At 40.1% G+C, this 16,216-nt stretch overlaps 1 protein-coding gene across 1 annotated transcript; it reads left to right on the forward strand.

Annotated features, from left to right (window-relative positions):
- Nucleotides 1-708: 708 nt before the first annotated feature.
- ATP4B (ATPase H+/K+ transporting subunit beta) lies at nt 709-7,518 on the forward strand. Its single transcript, XM_059466872.1, has 7 exons — nt 709-820; nt 2,222-2,350; nt 3,548-3,661; nt 4,436-4,635; nt 5,943-5,999; nt 6,502-6,591; nt 7,360-7,518. The coding sequence occupies exons 1-7, from the start codon at nt 709-711 to the stop codon at nt 7,516-7,518; spliced, it is 861 nt and encodes a 286-aa protein (XP_059322855.1).
- The last annotated feature ends 8,698 nt before the right edge of the window (nt 7,519-16,216 follow it).

A 16,216-nucleotide genomic window follows, 5' to 3' on the forward strand; every position in this document is an offset into this window, starting at 1 on the left:
TCCCCCAGCCCTTCCCAAGCCAAAGCACAGCTCCCCACCTGGCTGCTGTGTCACCAGCTCTGCTGAGGTCAAACTGGGTGATGTGGAATTGGAAAGCCTCCATGTTTGCCAACCAGTCCACTTGTCTCAGACTGGTGGATGTGGTGCACCCTTAGTAAATCCCAACCACCTCCTTGTCTGCTTGCAGAGAGATCCCAAAAGGAGTTGCATATTTAACAAGTAATTACTTATTTTCTAACCATCCACCCTGCAATATTCTATGTCCCAACAAATGGCTACACATTGTATTAGGAGAACTGTATCTACTACTTGCAAGTTACTCAGAAAAAAAGAAAAAAAAGAAAACACAGAGAGAAACAAGTTCTCCATTGCTTTATCTGCTCTGATAACAGCTATCACACAGAGTCTATCACAAACCCTGCGGGCAACTGGCAAAATGCGTAACTCTGCTGACCTGCTAAGGCACTCAAGAGAAAGGAGAAGGGCATTTGATAGGAACAAACTTTTCCTTGCCAGCACTATCAGCACCCTTTATAAAGGCTGATAGTGGTGAGCAGGGGCTTTCATTGGCACAGGAAGCAATCTCGGTCACCTTCAGTGGAAAAGAAGGTATAAAACCCAAAGTCTTTTTCTTGGTTGACTGTCTGGGCACTGCTTGAATTTCTTAGTTTCCACAAACGACCCATTTTTGGGAACTTTTCTGAGAAAATGGCAACTTTAAATGAGAAGAAGACCTGCAGCGAACGTATGGCAGATTTCCGTCGTTTTGTCTGGAATCCAGAAACAAAGCTCTTCATGGGAAGGTCCTTAATTAACTGGGGTAGGTTTTCATGTGCAAGATTCTTCTCTTCCTTCTGGTATGCTTAAAAACTGTGGCAGGGGGATGTCATCCTAATGAGTGGGACACAATGTAAATGTGTTGAAGCCAGCAGTTCTCATAAGTGCTTCTAAGCCGCTTTTTGGGCAGCTCTGTGAGCTGGATCAAGTAGATCAAAACATTGATCCATGTAGTTCCTGCAAATGTATCATTTTAAAGTGGTTTTGAACAAAATACTTCAAAAAAAATTAACACATTAACAGGAAAATTATTAGTAGCTAGGGGTGATGGTCACAGGGTGGTTTTGACCTTGTTAATGAAAAGGGGGTTGAGGTACATGGAGAAATTTGCATAATCGGTGAGTTTTTCCAATTCTTTGGAAACGAGTTTTGTTTTTCTGAAATTCCTTTCTGAATTACTGTCTGCTCAGTAGATCTTGTTTCTTATCACTGCATGCTAGCATGTATTTCATACTAGCAGGTATTTCATACCAGCATGTATTTCATACTAGCAAATCTTTCAGCTGAGCTTCCTTTCCCACAGCCAAACTTGTGTCTACATTGCTGATCTGTATTATGATCTATGTTCTGGGAAGGGCGGCCAGGGCCATTGTAAGGAAGATCCACACTCTTCCCACAGACTGTAGGAGTAGCTGCAAGTTTCCAGGTGATTTTTTCCTGCCTGTGCATGTAGTTTATTGGCTACTCCTAAAACCAGAATTTGACAGATGATGCAACTGGAATCTCAGCCTTTCCAGCTGGTAGAGAAGAAGGTGCTACAAGACACCTATGATTACAAGTAGAGGTTTCTAATAGCACCCCTCCAAAACAACCACTGGCTGCTTGTACAGCACCAGCCATGTGTAAGACACTTCATGCACATCCAGACAGAAACACAACGTCAATCTTGTATTATCTCACAGCAGAATAAAGTAGCAAGATGGCACATCTTGCTGTCGGTGATTTCAGCTGTATAAGGCAGTGAAATGATATGGGTCTAAAATCAACATGCCTGAAGTATTGCCATCTGTCATCCACACAACACAAGGAGCAACTTGGGTTTGTCAAGAAACACCTCATCATCTGTGTGGCTTAGTCCTTATGTAATAAGTAGATAAATTATCTTAGTATGTGAAACTACTTCAAGATGCCACATAACCTTTAAGCTTTAAATAATCTGAGCTCAGCACCAGCTCCTTCAAAAATCCTTGTAGAACTATACAATTTTTTCTAGAAGAATATTTTTTGAGTGTAGAGAAAATACTCCAAAGCGCCTGTCCCTTTACAGGGAGAACTTCCCTGGGGACAAGGGTGAAAAGGAGACAGCAGGATCATCCTGGCTGCAGAGAGAGGACTGCACAACCTTGCTCAAAATTTGAAATTCTGCCCTTATTCTTTTCCACAGTGTGGATCAGCCTCTACTACCTGGCTTTCTACGTGGTGATGTCGGGGCTGTTCGCACTCTCCATTTATTGCTTAATGAGGACCATCAATCCCTACGAGCCGGATTACCAGGACCAGCTGAAATCCCCAGGTACTGCCAGGGTCCCACGGCAGCTGTGTAGGGCTGGGCTGGGCTGAGAGGCACTGCCAGAGCCCAGGGCTGAGGGCAGACCAACGTGGAATACATCAGGTCAATTCTGCCCACACAACCCCTGCAAAGTTTAACTTCTGCCTGAAAACTCTTTCAGGCTTTAAAAGAAAATCTGCACATTTATTTACGTATTGATACATGGATATATTTATATATAAATCTATTTATTAATATATTATATGGGAAATGAAGATGATAGATAGATAGATAGATAGATAGATAGATAGATAGATAGATATAGATATAAATTTATTTCATCTTGCTATTGGGACGATCAGTGCCTGCCTGTAGCAGGTCACCTTCTCTCCACATGGGCAGGGCTCAGTCCCTGGGGAAGTCCTAGGTTCTACTCCAAACCCCCAAGCACCACAGAGGGCTTTGGGGTGCCCAGCAAGATGTAGAGGCGATGGGGTGAGCAGCCTGGGGTGTGTATCTCCATGCTTGCCAGCACCATGGAAAGTCCCTGGGAGAGCAGGAATACCTTGCCAGCAGGATGTGCTGTGCCAGTAGTCAAGAAAGTAAAAATAATATGAAAATGTGGGATTAGGAATTCAGATTTGTGGGACATGAAAAGAGATAGGGGAGATGATCAGAGACCATACACTGCTAAAACTTCCCACCCCAATGGCCTGTTTCCACAATGGGAGGGGAAAAAAACAGCCCTAAAAATGATTGTCAGATGCTTTTGTATTTTGAAGTTTCCACTCCCATATTTAGCAAGTTTGGTGTTTGCTGGGAAAATAATTCCTGTGACATGTTATGTGTGGCTTTTTCAAAAGCTGTTTCTCATGCTGCTGTATGATCTGTTTCTTTAACCCAACGTGACTGTTTTTGCTAACAAGTCCTGGGGAAATCCAGTGCAATTTCTGGAAAGATTTTACAAGCTGTTCTTGTAACAGCATGGATATATCTGAAAAGAAAATAATTCAGCAGCAGCACAGGCTTTAGGGTTTTGGTTGAAAAACTCAAAGCTGATGTGATTTCTGAACATGGTTAAACCCTCCCCAAAAAGACTGAAGGATCTTATATGCTTAGAATGAGTCTTGATGCAGTATAATTGGTACTGTCAATTAAAATAAACAAATCTGTGCCTGGCACCTCTCCTCTGCTTTGTGTTCCCCTTTCCTCCTCCTGAAGGTGTAACCTTACGACCCGATGTTTATGGGGACAGAGGACTGCGAATTTATTACAACGTATCGGACAACAAAACCTGGGAAGGTTTAGTGACAACTCTTCACACTTTTCTGACAGGTAAAAATGAAGTTTCTTGCATGATACTGAAGAAAGGTGCTGCCTTATCTCCAATACTAGGTCAGAGAACCTTACGTCAGTACCTCCATTTTACATTTGTCCTTCTCAAATCACAGATTTTGAGTGGGAAGTGCATCTTCTGAAAGGGATGAGCAAATCACCTCATGAATCTATAAATCAAATGTATGTACACATCTATTAAAATCCAGGCTCTGCTTTAGGGCTTTTACTTTGCTTAATCCTAAACAGCCTTAATAAAATAGACCAATAGGAAGTCTGAAGGAAGAGGGAGGACAAAAGGTCTTCAAAATTAATCTCATCTAAATTAATCTAATTAATTTGTCTATGACTACAAACATCAAAGTGCCATAATAAATCTCATAATGCATGGTGTCTTCAGGAAATAGTCAAAGTAGGTTATGTGCTCCATTTGCCTGCTCATGTCTTAGCATATTCCTATTGAGCCTTAATATTGTAATTCTTCATGTTTCTCACACACATATTGAGAAAAATTATATTTGAAATTTATTTTATATGGCACTATCAACACAAGCTGCTAGTCTTAACTCAATTCGATCTCTTTTATTTTGCTTTGCTTGGATATTCCAAAAAAAACCCCAAACCACAACAAAACTGAACCAAACCCCTAAACAGTTTAAGCTTTCCTTGTTCCAGTCTCCCATGATAGAATCTCCAGCCTGATGTTGTGATGCATAATTTGCATATGAAAAGCTTCAGAGGGGATTTATTTTCTTTCTTCCTTCACACATCTAGCATATACACCAGCTGCTCAGCATCTGAACATCAACTGCACCAATAATACCTACTTCATCCAGGACACCTTTGATGGCCCAAATAACACAAAACTATCCTGCAAATTCACCTCAGACATGCTTCAAAACTGCTCCGGCATCACAGATCCAACTTTTGGATATCCAGAAGGAAAACCCTGTTTTATTATAAAAATGAACAGAGTAAGTACAAGGTCAAGGTGCTGAGCAGAAAAAATTAAGAGTAGCTTGAGTTTCCACTGGGAAGCTGCTGTGTCTCTGCTGCCATGGGTTCTAAACCTGCTTTCTACTGGGAACCAAAAATCACGCGGTGTTCCCTGCCAGACCACTAGAGTTACCAGGGAAATCCTCAGACTTTTTCACCATTCCTACAAAAGTAAAATAGGACCATAGTGTCTGAACGTGGTCTCTCTACAGCTTAGATTAGGTTTAGTTTAGTTGGTGCCTCTGCAGGGCTCTCATCCCACAAACGAGCACTAGAAGAGTTTCCTCCTGCAATACCCCAGCCCTGTGCCTTCAGCTGAGGCACCAGGATGTGGCAGTAACTGATGTGGTTTCAGAGAGGTGACATCTTATTTCTCCAGGCGGCAAAGAAAATCTTCAGAAGAACCTATAAAACCAAAATTCAAACCTGGTGGATATTTTTCTCAGGGAAAACCACAAACACGTTTTTTGGAAAATAATAAATGGAATTTTCAATGCTTTAATTTTTTTTTCAGGATGTAGACAAAGGCATAAGCACTTTATATTTTTTAGGTGAAATTTTGAGCCTTCTGATTCAGTTTCAGTAGAAACTGAAGAACTTAAGTTCCCCTCCAGTTTCTGATAGACAAAACCACTGTATTTTTTGTTTGGCTTGCACCTTAGGCATTTCCAAAAATCTGTCAAGCCCTAACTGAGAGGGGAGCTGTGCCCCTGATTCTGGCTGGTGAAACAAGCACGTTCCAGAAATGCCTTCTTTAGCAAGACTGGGTGCCATCCCCAGCAGGGAAAAGATGTGGATAGTGACCAGGGAGCCTAACCTCCTTTAATTTTGCCTCTACAGGATGCAACCAACCCCACTAGTTTTGCAGCATCAAACCAACTCAAGGGTTTTTCTGCCAAAACCAAGGTTTTGTAAGACAGATAAGATCAAGAGCATGGATATTCAGCTTTTCCTTAAGTGATACACAATTACTGCTTTAAGAGAGCCCTGGCTGCAGGGGCAGGTGGTATGGGTGGGTAATGAGCTGGACTCAGAGGAGGGGCAGTGCTGCTTGCTCTGGCCAGGCCAGATTTTATCAGCAGTGCTCATCCCAGGTAATGCCGAGTCCTGCTGCCTAAATATCCAGCACAACAGTTTCTCACCTACATAAATTAGATTATTTGTTGGAGATAGTCTTACACAAGAACATATTAAACCTTAATTGAAGCTCAGCTCTCAAATAATTGATTGCCCAGTTTTATCTCAAAGCTATTTCCAAGATGACCAAAAGTATTTTTTTTTTCAGATTATCAAGTTTTACCCCGGCAATGGCACTGCACCAAGAGTGAACTGCACATATGTGGTAAGGCTATGAGGGCTGGGTCTCACACATTTCCAGCACTGATCAGAAAAAAACCCTTATAGCTCTGAAAATCAGATCCCAAATACTTGGAATATTCTCAGTTGTGTGCCAGTTCTTTCACTAACTGACATGCTAAGGAGAAAACCTCCGCGTTTGCTTTATTTTAAATCACCTGAAAATTTGCATTTCCGGGCTGCAGGGACCATTTGCTGTTTGCTCCCAGCTCCCCGTAGTGACGGTCACACCTCAGCGCAGCTCCCTTAGGCCCTCAGCAGCTCCAGCTCACTGAATTCCCTGCTGCTATCAGAGGACACTCGCCAGCTTTTCTTGGCAATTGTACCAGCGGGAGATTCCCACTTTTATTTGAAAAATAAGAGTGGTGTTAACAGCCTGCTGAACTTGAGCTTTAACACACACTTCGCAGCCCTGAGACACTTGCCTGGGGCTCCCGATGATTCCCTCAGCACAGAGCTTCCTCCTGTCTCGTTTTTCCCAGGGTGAGGAGGAGTCTCGCCCGCTGGACGCGGATTACTACCCTGGCAATGGCACCTTCAGCCTGCACTACTTCCCCTACTACGGCAAAAAGGCCCAGGTGGGTGCTCCTTGCTCCTGTCTCGGTGTCTCTGCTGGTCAGAGTCACCCCGAGGTAAATTAGAAAGTCTCTTTTCCCAGCCCAGTGCTCAATGGAGTCAGAACTCTTCATTGCTCGGTCTCGAGGTTGTTTATTGTATCTTATCTATAGAATTCTTTCTCCTGGCCTGCCGAGGTCTGCTCAGCACTCTGCCTGCCTCCCAGGCCGTGTTATCTTTATATACTAAAAACTACGTGTACAATATTTACAATTACTTTCCAATACATATCACCTATGTTAGACAGTGAGCTTCTACTCTAAACCAATCTAAAAATGCCAACGTCACCCAGAAGATGGAGGCCAAGAAGAAGAAGGAGAAAGGCTGGACACACCCAGATGCCTCCATCTTGCCCCCTGAATTCCCATTCTAAAAACCCCCAAAACCTATTTTTTCACCCTGTGATAAATTTACTGTCATTCTACTAAAACTTCTGTGGCTTGTAATTCTTCATATAAGGTTGGTAATTGTTTTTTCCAAGGGCTAAATCAAAGGCACAGGGGTCTTGGTCTCTGAGCCCCCTGGGCAGGGGCTCGAGTCCTCCAGGGCAGCCAGAGGAATTTCCTGGGTTCCGATACTTCTGTATTTAACTTTTCTTTCTCTTTACGTCAGGTGAAACATATGGAGCATCTTTGCAATCCTAGGAGGACTGGAGAGGCTATTTTCAAACTGGTAGTGTTTGAAAATTTAAGTATTTTCTTTTTACATTTTTTTTTAATTTCTCCTTCTAGCCCAGCTACAGCAATCCCTTGGTAGCTGTGAAATTTCTCAACATTACGAGGAATGTAGAATTTAAAATAGTGTGCAAAGTCATTGGAGCTGGAATTACCTTCAATGTTCATGATCCGTATGAAGGCAAAGTGGAATTTAAACTGAAAATAGAAGACTGAGCAGCAACAGAGACACTTCTGGAAACTGTATGAACAGTAAACTTAACTATTATCACACTCTTTGATATTTATTTTCTCACTATGGTTCCCATATAAATTACAGTGCAAGGAGACATTTTATACTGCAGGATGGCCTGTAGACCTAAAAATCAAGATCCTCCTCTCAGTGTACATAGCTTAATATTTCATGGCTACAGGATGCTGCTGCCTTCATGCAAATAATTGTAAAAAATAAGTTTCCCCCAAAGGGTGCAGCTGTGCCTTCAAAGAACATAAGTATAGACTTAAACAACCATTTTCAATCACTTTTCAAACCATAATAAATAATTGATGTATGATACTAAATCTTGGTTATCGAGAAATTAGATAGCTTGAAAAGGAAATCAATACTTGGAAATACCAGGAAGTAATTAAATTTTCAATCTCTCTTGTATAGGATGTATAAAAAAGTATTAAGTTTACCATATCCCAATGCATTGGCTTTTTTCCCTAGTCAGCTGAGCCAGATTTTTTTAGTTGACAAATCAAAGACTGCAAAAGAAGTGAACTTGAAGTCTGTCCTCTAGCTTACAGATTTCACTGTACCACTCACCTCTGTGTATATAACCTAATAAAAATGACTGGTAAGGCTGTAACATCCAGTTACATTCAGGAAACTGTGCATTTAACTAGAGGCTGTAATTTGTGGGGGTTTTTTTTGTTTGGTGTTTTGTTGTTGTTTAGTGTTTGTTGTTTTTGTGATGGTTTTATTTGTTTTATCCAGTAGAATAGCCCTGTATTGTAATGATAAATTTTGGGTTACTTGGAGTAATCTGGAAGATGCTGAAACAACACTAAATCTTTAAATGAATCCAAGCTTTGATAAGTCTGACTGTATCACATATAATACAAAGAGACACCATTGTTGTGTCTGTATAGTAGGTTTATGTTACCTGAAGTCCAGGATGGTCCAGCCAGAAAATAAACACTGCACATAAAAAAACAACAAACAAACCAAAAACAAACATCAAAAACCTTCAAGAGCAGAAATCATTTTACACCTTCACTGCCTGGAACATTTCAGAAAGCAAGATGTAACAGAACACCTCCTGTACCACAGCCCACAGCACCATTCAGCCAGCCAGCTTGCAGACAGAGCCCAGTTGGAAGGGAATATTTCATCTCCAAAGCCACAAATTATATTTGAGCCTTTCCTAGAAAAATTCTTCATTTCAAAACCAGTAAGAAAATGCTTCCTCATATAAAAACTTTTCCCCCCCAGGCCTTTCCTGTTTCAATTTTTACAGTGCAGCTTTGCCTTTCTTCTGAGAGACAATGAAAATCAATTTTATATCTTTTCTGGAACACAGGTCTCCCTCTGTGCATCATTCCAAAATGACATGGAAAACAATAAAATACTTTTGATAACAAAATAGTAAGTCATGTTCAAGATGGGTTAAATGTTGTCTACAAAAAGAACATTTAAATATTTCCAAGAAAACCAAGAACTCTTCCCTTGATGCTGTAACAAGGGCAGACTCTGCTTGACTGTTTTTAGTATCTACAGCTTGCACTGAGCTGGTGAATGAAGTGGCACAAGCTCACAGTCCAGTCAGCCCTACAGCCACAGCACAGGAATATGCTGAACAATTCCCTATGGATTATGTGCCTGTAAAACCACAGCTTCAGAACAACAGCCTAGACCAGCTTCACACACAGTCCTGTGATGGGATAAACAGAGAAAGGGAAGTGTCCTTGAGTTGACCAAATGATGATGCATTCTGACATAAAAAAAAAATCCACCAAATCTGGTTCTCTAAGTACAAAGATTGCCATCCTGAAGTTAAATGTTTCTTGAACTTCCAGCCATCTGAGATTATTCCCTTTCTTTATTGAAATTGGAAATGAAACAACAAAGAGCAAGGTTTGTGGCTAGTGTAGCTGAAGTAGAAAAGTGTAGTTAAACCCCAAATGCAGGCACACTTAAATAGCAGAATGCCCATCATGCAAATATTTTGTAATACTAATTACTGCAGGCACAGCCCCACACTGTGTACAAGCATGTCATCTAGTGAGCACAGCTGCACTTTGGAGGAACACAAATGACAGAAGTTATGAGATACAGACCAAAATAAGCACATGGGAAGGAAAACAGGCAGGGCATCCTGCCCAAAGCACAAGAAGCATGACTGGCAAAAGCTAAACAAGCTAAAAACCAGCTGAATCCAGGGGAAGGAGGCCAAGAAGCAGGAAACACCAGCAATGAGAGGGAAGAAATTAAGAGAGGAAATTAATTTCCTCTCCCTAAGAGACCTCCAGCCTCATCACCTTCACCCAAAGACAGAGAGGACCTTGGCCACCAGCGCCAGCTGAACCGCAGCAGCTGCAAGTTCCAGTGCAGTCACAGTTAATTTAGAGACTGACAAGTGTTACAGACTAACAGTTGTATACACACAGCAATAATTATTGCTATGCAGGAGCTAACATTAGCACAAAGTGTGTTAAGGAATTAATTTAAAAGCTTTGTTTTCAAATTTGAAACCAGACAGTTTTATCAGTCTTTTGAGCACTTTCACTGCAAGAGTCCAATTCCCTAAGAGAGAGATACACATGCATTTCAAAACATATATAAATATATACATATGTATATCTAGGTATATGTAGATACAATCATATACACAGATTATACATAAATTCAGCTGCAATAGTAGCAGTATTTGATTAGACCAAACAATATAAATGGGGAAAAAACCTCATCAGGCTACACGGGAAACTGAGGCAGCACATTTAAGAATAAATTGCAAGCCAATGCAAGTTCCTGAGTTAAGTTAGATGCAGATCAGCTAGGATGGGGATGGGTGGTTAGTCCATGTCTCTGGAGCAGTGCAGGGGCCAGGAAGGCAATATCAGAGACCACACAGTGGAGAAAAGGCATGGGGGAGGCAAAATAAGCCATGAAACTAATACATTAACACCATGAATTTTTATATCAAATAAGTTTTAGTTTCCAGACTTATCTGCCAAAGGCGTTAAATAAAACGCTCAAAGATCAGTGCGAAAAGAAACACAGCAGCTGCTTTCAGATGCACTTTCCACACCTCCTTTTTATAAATATTCATGGCAGTAGTAAATTATTGAAGTGTAAAATCCTAATGTCTGTTATTAAAATAATGAGTGGAGAAAAAAGGACTTTGTGCTATGGCTATGAGACTACAGCAGGTTCAAAGCCTCCTCTACCTTTCAGAGCTAGATATTAATAATTGAGTCTTTGCTTAATGGTCTCGTATGATGCCATTGCTGCTACACTTGGGAATTCCTCCCACCATTTCACAGAGCTGTTTTTAATCTCTTACCTGTAATAAAAGTCAAGCAGAAATTGATTCTGCAACAAATAAAGCTGTCTAACCATGTGCTATTTCAGAAATTGGATGTAAAGTAACAGCTACATCAATAATGCTTGCAGAAAGTATTTTCTGCTGTGCACCTCAACTCCCTTCACAAGCTTCATTTCTTTCAGGCACAAAAGCTCAAGCTCCAACAAGATTATTATGTTTAAATTAAAATACATATGTGCATGAAGGAAAAGGTGCCCTTTTTTTCAATTTGATTAGAAAGACTCTTCTCAAAGGGAAGACTTCACTTTTCTTCCAGTGTTTTTTTACCAGAGTGATAACAATGGATGCACCAAAGTTCTTATTATTTTAAGAGCATAAATTGGGCTGAAAATTTCCTTTTTAGGATCCTGCTACACCTCTGAAAAAGAACTGAATTCTGGAGAAACACTTGGCATAACACCATTCATTAATGTGTATATTTATTACTATTATAACAGTCCTACTATTACCAGTGTGGGAATGTGATCATTCCAATAAAAATATGTTCCAGCAATTTATTACTATCATGAACTAGGTAACTCATTTTAATTACTCAGATTTTAAGTTCCAGTTCTTAAATATCCCCCCAGATATTGATGAGCCTGTTAAAATGGTATCTTTTGTGTGACCTGACACAAATCCACTAATTTCTGCATTTCCCCCCTTTTTATTAAACAAGCCAAAATAAGTCTTCCTTAAATCTCATAGTAATAGATCTTGACCTTAGGAATAAAATAATTGGGGGAAGGGCTTATTTCCTGATTTATTTCCTGATTTTTCCAACATCCTTTTGAAATGATGATGCTAACAAGTATGCAGCTGCTCACTGCTGGTCTCACTGAATGCATCTGGATGTAACACCATTTTCCAATCTATTACTAGTTGTACCTACACATCCAAATTCAGATTAGCTAGTTCCTTACAAAACAGTGTAGGACACATGTGGAGTTATAATCTACATTGACGCCCTGGGTCATTTTTAGGATCCTACATTTCCAGCATGGTCTTTCCTCCTGTAAGTGTACCTTGAATTCTTTCTTCACAAGATGTGGAGTTTAACCACAACATTTCTGGACATGACCTGCTTGCCAAACAATTCACATTAAGCTCTCCTCTTCATTGTTTACTTCTTTTCTAACCAAAAATACTTCAGAATATTTTAAAATTTTCTTCTGGGTTATTGAAGAAATTGTTAAACAGGAGTACAGTCTAACTTGCTGCAGCTGTTCAGTCAGTAATGATGACACAAAAATGATTCAGCACTAAATAGTTCATAACCTCTTAACATACAATCTGGAGATATTGTAAAACATATTTAAAATCAGAATGCAATGAAATGAAAAGGTTTAAATATGCTGAAGCATAGCCTTTGTTTCCCTAATCAGCTAAACATTTGCAATCTCCTCCCATATTCATTTGATAAGATCCATTCTGTACTTTGTCATTAACAATTAATCTTCCAGGCTTCTAATTTTCTTCTAGCTGTTTCTTTCAGCAGTTTTCCTCATGCAAGATTCAGGGCTGATCTCAAGCTGTCTAGACCACACACATTTGGATAGGATTTCCTCACATTTTTGACACTTTTTACTTTTCCACACTTCAAAAACTGGCACTAGCATTATTTTAGTTTGTAAGAAATATTTCAAGGTTCATTAAAAATCAGCACTTAAAAGTTTTAAGAGTATGTGCTTACTGTTCTGCTTTATTTTTAATAAATTCTCTCAAGTTTACATGAATAAAGAAGAGGAACTTGCCTGAAGTCTGAAACCTTTCTGTCTTTTTAACATGCTACAATGCAGATGCTCTGACCAGGTGGGGCTGATGAAACTGCACAATTTATAGCAATGTACCACGATGTGTACACAGCAATCTGATAAAATAAAATCAAAATTTTAAGTTTGGCTTTCAACATGTTGAAAACATCAAAAAATTTAACAAAAGGTCATGGCAGAACAAAGAAAAGCATTTGTAATGGTATTACAGGGGTGACTTTCAATTAACACCAGCCTCTCTTCTTTGCTCTCTTCCACATCAGAACATTCTGCCTTTACCACAGCTAAGCTGTGCATCAATAATCATCATGATTTTCTCCAATTGTTGTTTCACAAAGTCCTGACATTCACTGAATGTGAGGACAGCAGGTCCAAGCTGAGTGAGAGGCAGATGGTGCCAGGTGAGAACTATCACCACGCCAGACAGGAATTTCCAGTGTAACCAATGTCTGAAGTCAGTAACACCCTGCAATGCTGCTTGTTGCCCTTCCTCATTCTGCTTTCAGCATCAGTCTTAGAAACTTCATCTTGAAGCAGTCTTCACTTCTACCTGCACATTTAAGCACCTTTTCCATCAGTTTGGTACCTTTTGACAGCTTCTGAAGATGAGCTGAGCTTCCATTCATTTTCTGATGAGTCTGGCAAGCCAGATGACCCATTTGCTAGTCTGTTCCCAACACTGACATTTTCTAACATGTTCTTTCTTTTCTTTCCCTCTCTGTTATGGCATCCATTAGGTAATTCAAGCTGGAAGGCATCTCAGGTTGTCTCCTGTCCAGTCTCTGCTCAAAGCATGCTCAGCCACGAGGTCAGACTCTCCATTGCTTAGGGCTTTTCTCCTGTCTGGCCTTGAAAACCCTAAGGATCGAGTCAGCACAACCTCTCTGGGCAGCCTGTTCCACAGCCTGACCATCCCAAGCTGTTCCTCACACTCAGCTGGAAATTCTCCCATTTCAGCCTGTGTGTGCTGTCTGCCCATCCTGTCCTCACACACCCCTGTGCACTGGCTCCACCTTTGCAAAAACCTTCCTGCAGCACTGCAAGGCTGCCATTAGGTCTCTGAGGCTGCCTCTTCTCCAGGCTGAACAAGCTGCTCTCCCTCAGCCTCTCCTCATACAGAACCTGCCCCAGCCCAATGAACATTTGGGTAACCCACCAGAATCCATGGAAGCTCAAGGGCACACCAAAGGTCAGGAAAAACCGTGGAAAAATCTTAAATCCTAAATTCAGAAAATAACAACAGCAAAAGGCTGCTCTCAATGTGCTGGCTCATCTTTGCTTTTCCTGGTAAATGAATGACAATTAAGGCTTCAACAATAAAGTGTGTGTGACAGTAGCCTCATGTCTGGAAGCAGACAAGGTTGAGAAGTAGTCATAAAGTCATGTAGTCATAAAGACAAATGGCCTACTACACTTCTCACAAGCAGACAAGAGAAAGGAAATCCCAACAGTAAACAATTATCTATTGGGGAAAAACTAGATATGCTGTCCTTTGTACTGGTCATCATTCCACTGGCGTGGAATGATGTTGGTTGGTTTTGTGGGGTCTTTTTTAACTTTTGCCCTTTCTACATTAAAGCAGCATCCAATTTTCAGATTTCTCATTCATATGAAGATTTGACAACCTATGTATTCACTAATTAAGGAATAAGGAAATTTGTGACAGTACATCCTGTCATTAAATACTCATCCTTTAATGCAAATAAATAAATGGACATCTGTCAAGGGTCAGTACTCTATCAGCTACATTTACTTTTTTTTTTTTCTCTGCAACAGCTGCCACCTTTCGTTGAAGGAAGGTTCAAGTAAAAAAACCAAACCCATCAGTTTCTGAAGTCATAACTGCTTCTCTTTGGTTAAGACAAAATCCTATGGGAAAAGCAAAGCAGATTATTTGTGAAACAGTTTGAGAAATCCTTAACTTGTTACATATGCCAAAACAGACAGTCTTTCACAGCTCAGGAACACTTCAGAAAGGGCAACAGATGCACAGTCCTCCCAGGACTTAACTGCAGCATCATTTCAGAGGCATAAATACACACTTGGCCACTATTCCTCTTTTCCTCTTCTTCATATCACAAAAATGTGCTGGCTAAGTAAAGGAATTAAAAGTACATTCCTTTCCTGCCACATTTTACCCCAAACTGAGCCCTTATAAAACAATTCTCATTCCCTTTACCATCATTTAATCTTTCTTAAACCAAACTCCAGTTTTTATCTCCTTACAGTATTTTCTCCCAGTGATTTCCTCAACAATTTCCTATCACAATTTCCTGTTATGTTCTGTTCCTGCTCTTAATCTTCATTTTCCATCTGTACATGTACTTTTTTCAGAGATCAGAACCATACAGTTTAAAGTTATCTTTCACTTTCCAGTTCCTTTCATGCTACACCTGACATTATTAAATATACTCTCTACCTTCTTTTTCTAAAATAAGTTTCTACTACTACTCCTTTTTGTAGTCTTTGACTAGTCTTCTCATTTTCTCATTCTTTCCAACTTATACCTTCTTCTCTTATTATGTTCCTCTGCAAAGACCCTGCTACAATCTGTTCTTTCTTTACCCTTCCCTGCACATATTTCTTCACATTTCCTTCCTCATCTCAACCTGGCCCCTCACCATTGGTCTCTTTTGCCTTTCTTTTTTCTCCTCTTTCACCAGAACACTGTAACCAAGTGACTGCTCCAAGTCAAGCAACTATTTAAAAAGTCTATAGACTTTCTCTCGTTATTTATTGCTGCCTTTACTAGAAAGCTCTCCCAAAACAAAGGTTATACAGAATTGTAGAATTGTTTAGAAGAAAATCTTTAACATCATCAAGTTCAAACAGAAATAAAAAATAATTTCCCCAAAAGCACTCCAACTTTTAAATTATCGAATTCCATTTCAGATTCATCACCAAGCAAAAGAAATAAAAGAGAAAAGTAACATCTTAAAAATGTATGTTTTGTCACATTTTCACTCCCAGCGTGACCTTATCTTATCTGAGGACTATTCCATCAATAAGAACCAAAAGAAAACTGTCAGATTCTTTCAGCATTTTTTCCCTAACATCCCTCTACTCACTCCTTGCAGGTATATCTTAGATCATACACTAGAGAATGCAAGGGCAAACTGGAATAATTGAAGTTCCTCTGCAAACTGAATTGCCTTTCAACATCGAAGACAATTTGAATCAACTGTATCATCCACAACAAGAACCCTGTGTTTAGCATTAGCACTGCAGAGAATTGCCTCTTCACTGAGAAGCAAAACATCCAATTAGCCTCCTCTCCCCCAGATTTTCACCAGTCCCGCAAAGTAGTTTGTTTCATTCATTCATGTTACAAGGTCTGATACAATTTGAAAACCTTCAGTGTGTATCAGCTGTTCTATATTAAAAACATATATCCCCACACAGATTTGTCTATGCATAATCCCTTCAAGAAAAAAACACACTTCACATTTACTTTACATTTACAGGGTTTAAGTGCATCCAGGAGCCCCTACCACAGTCAGCACACTTATTAATTCTTTGCAGAAACTCTCTGGACATTGTGGAAGTATCAAATCCTGCCTGTGACAGTAGCCT

The sequence above is a fragment of the Ammospiza nelsoni genome, chromosome 2 (assembly GCF_027579445.1).
Source record: "Ammospiza nelsoni isolate bAmmNel1 chromosome 2, bAmmNel1.pri, whole genome shotgun sequence".
NCBI classification, from domain to species: Eukaryota; Metazoa; Chordata; class Aves; order Passeriformes; family Passerellidae; genus Ammospiza; species Ammospiza nelsoni.